Below are 289 nucleotides of genomic sequence, written 5' to 3'. Positions count from 1 at the left end.
CCCCACTTTCCTGTCGGGTTGTCCCCGCGTTCCCAGAGCCAGGCAGCAGGCACAAGTCACTTGAAAGTCCAGTCCTTCCAAGGGCACACAGCGGCGAGGTTTGAGAGACATTTGGCTAGGCCTAAGTTATTTAAATAAGAGTTACCTTCAGGAGAAAAGTTTTAGGCTTAGGTCCTCTCTTCTTGGGCCCGTACAGCTCACGCTCTCGTTCCCTTTAGGGAATCAAATTTGTCAAGAAGTTAAAACTTTTCCCAAAGGGAGAAACAGAGGCATACAAGTTTGGGTTTTT

The 289-nt window shown here is 48.1% G+C and overlaps 1 protein-coding gene across 1 annotated transcript in view; it reads right to left on the bottom strand.

The window, feature by feature from the left end:
* Window positions 1–212, bottom strand: part of CBX6 (chromobox homolog 6) — a gene marked incomplete at its 5' end in the record, with an annotated part of 9,188 nt that extends 8,976 nt beyond the window's left edge. The window contains 1 exon segment of the mRNA XM_009700026.1: window positions 146–212. Coding sequence (XP_009698328.1) covers window positions 146–212 — 67 coding nt within the window.
* Between the last annotated feature and the right edge of the window lie 77 nt (window positions 213–289).

This window comes from Cariama cristata, unplaced genomic scaffold (assembly GCF_000690535.1).
Source record: "Cariama cristata isolate BGI_N322 unplaced genomic scaffold, ASM69053v1 scaffold19425, whole genome shotgun sequence".
NCBI lineage: Eukaryota > Metazoa > Chordata > Aves > Cariamiformes > Cariamidae > Cariama > Cariama cristata.
This window is presented reverse-complemented; position numbering and strand designations above follow the sequence as displayed.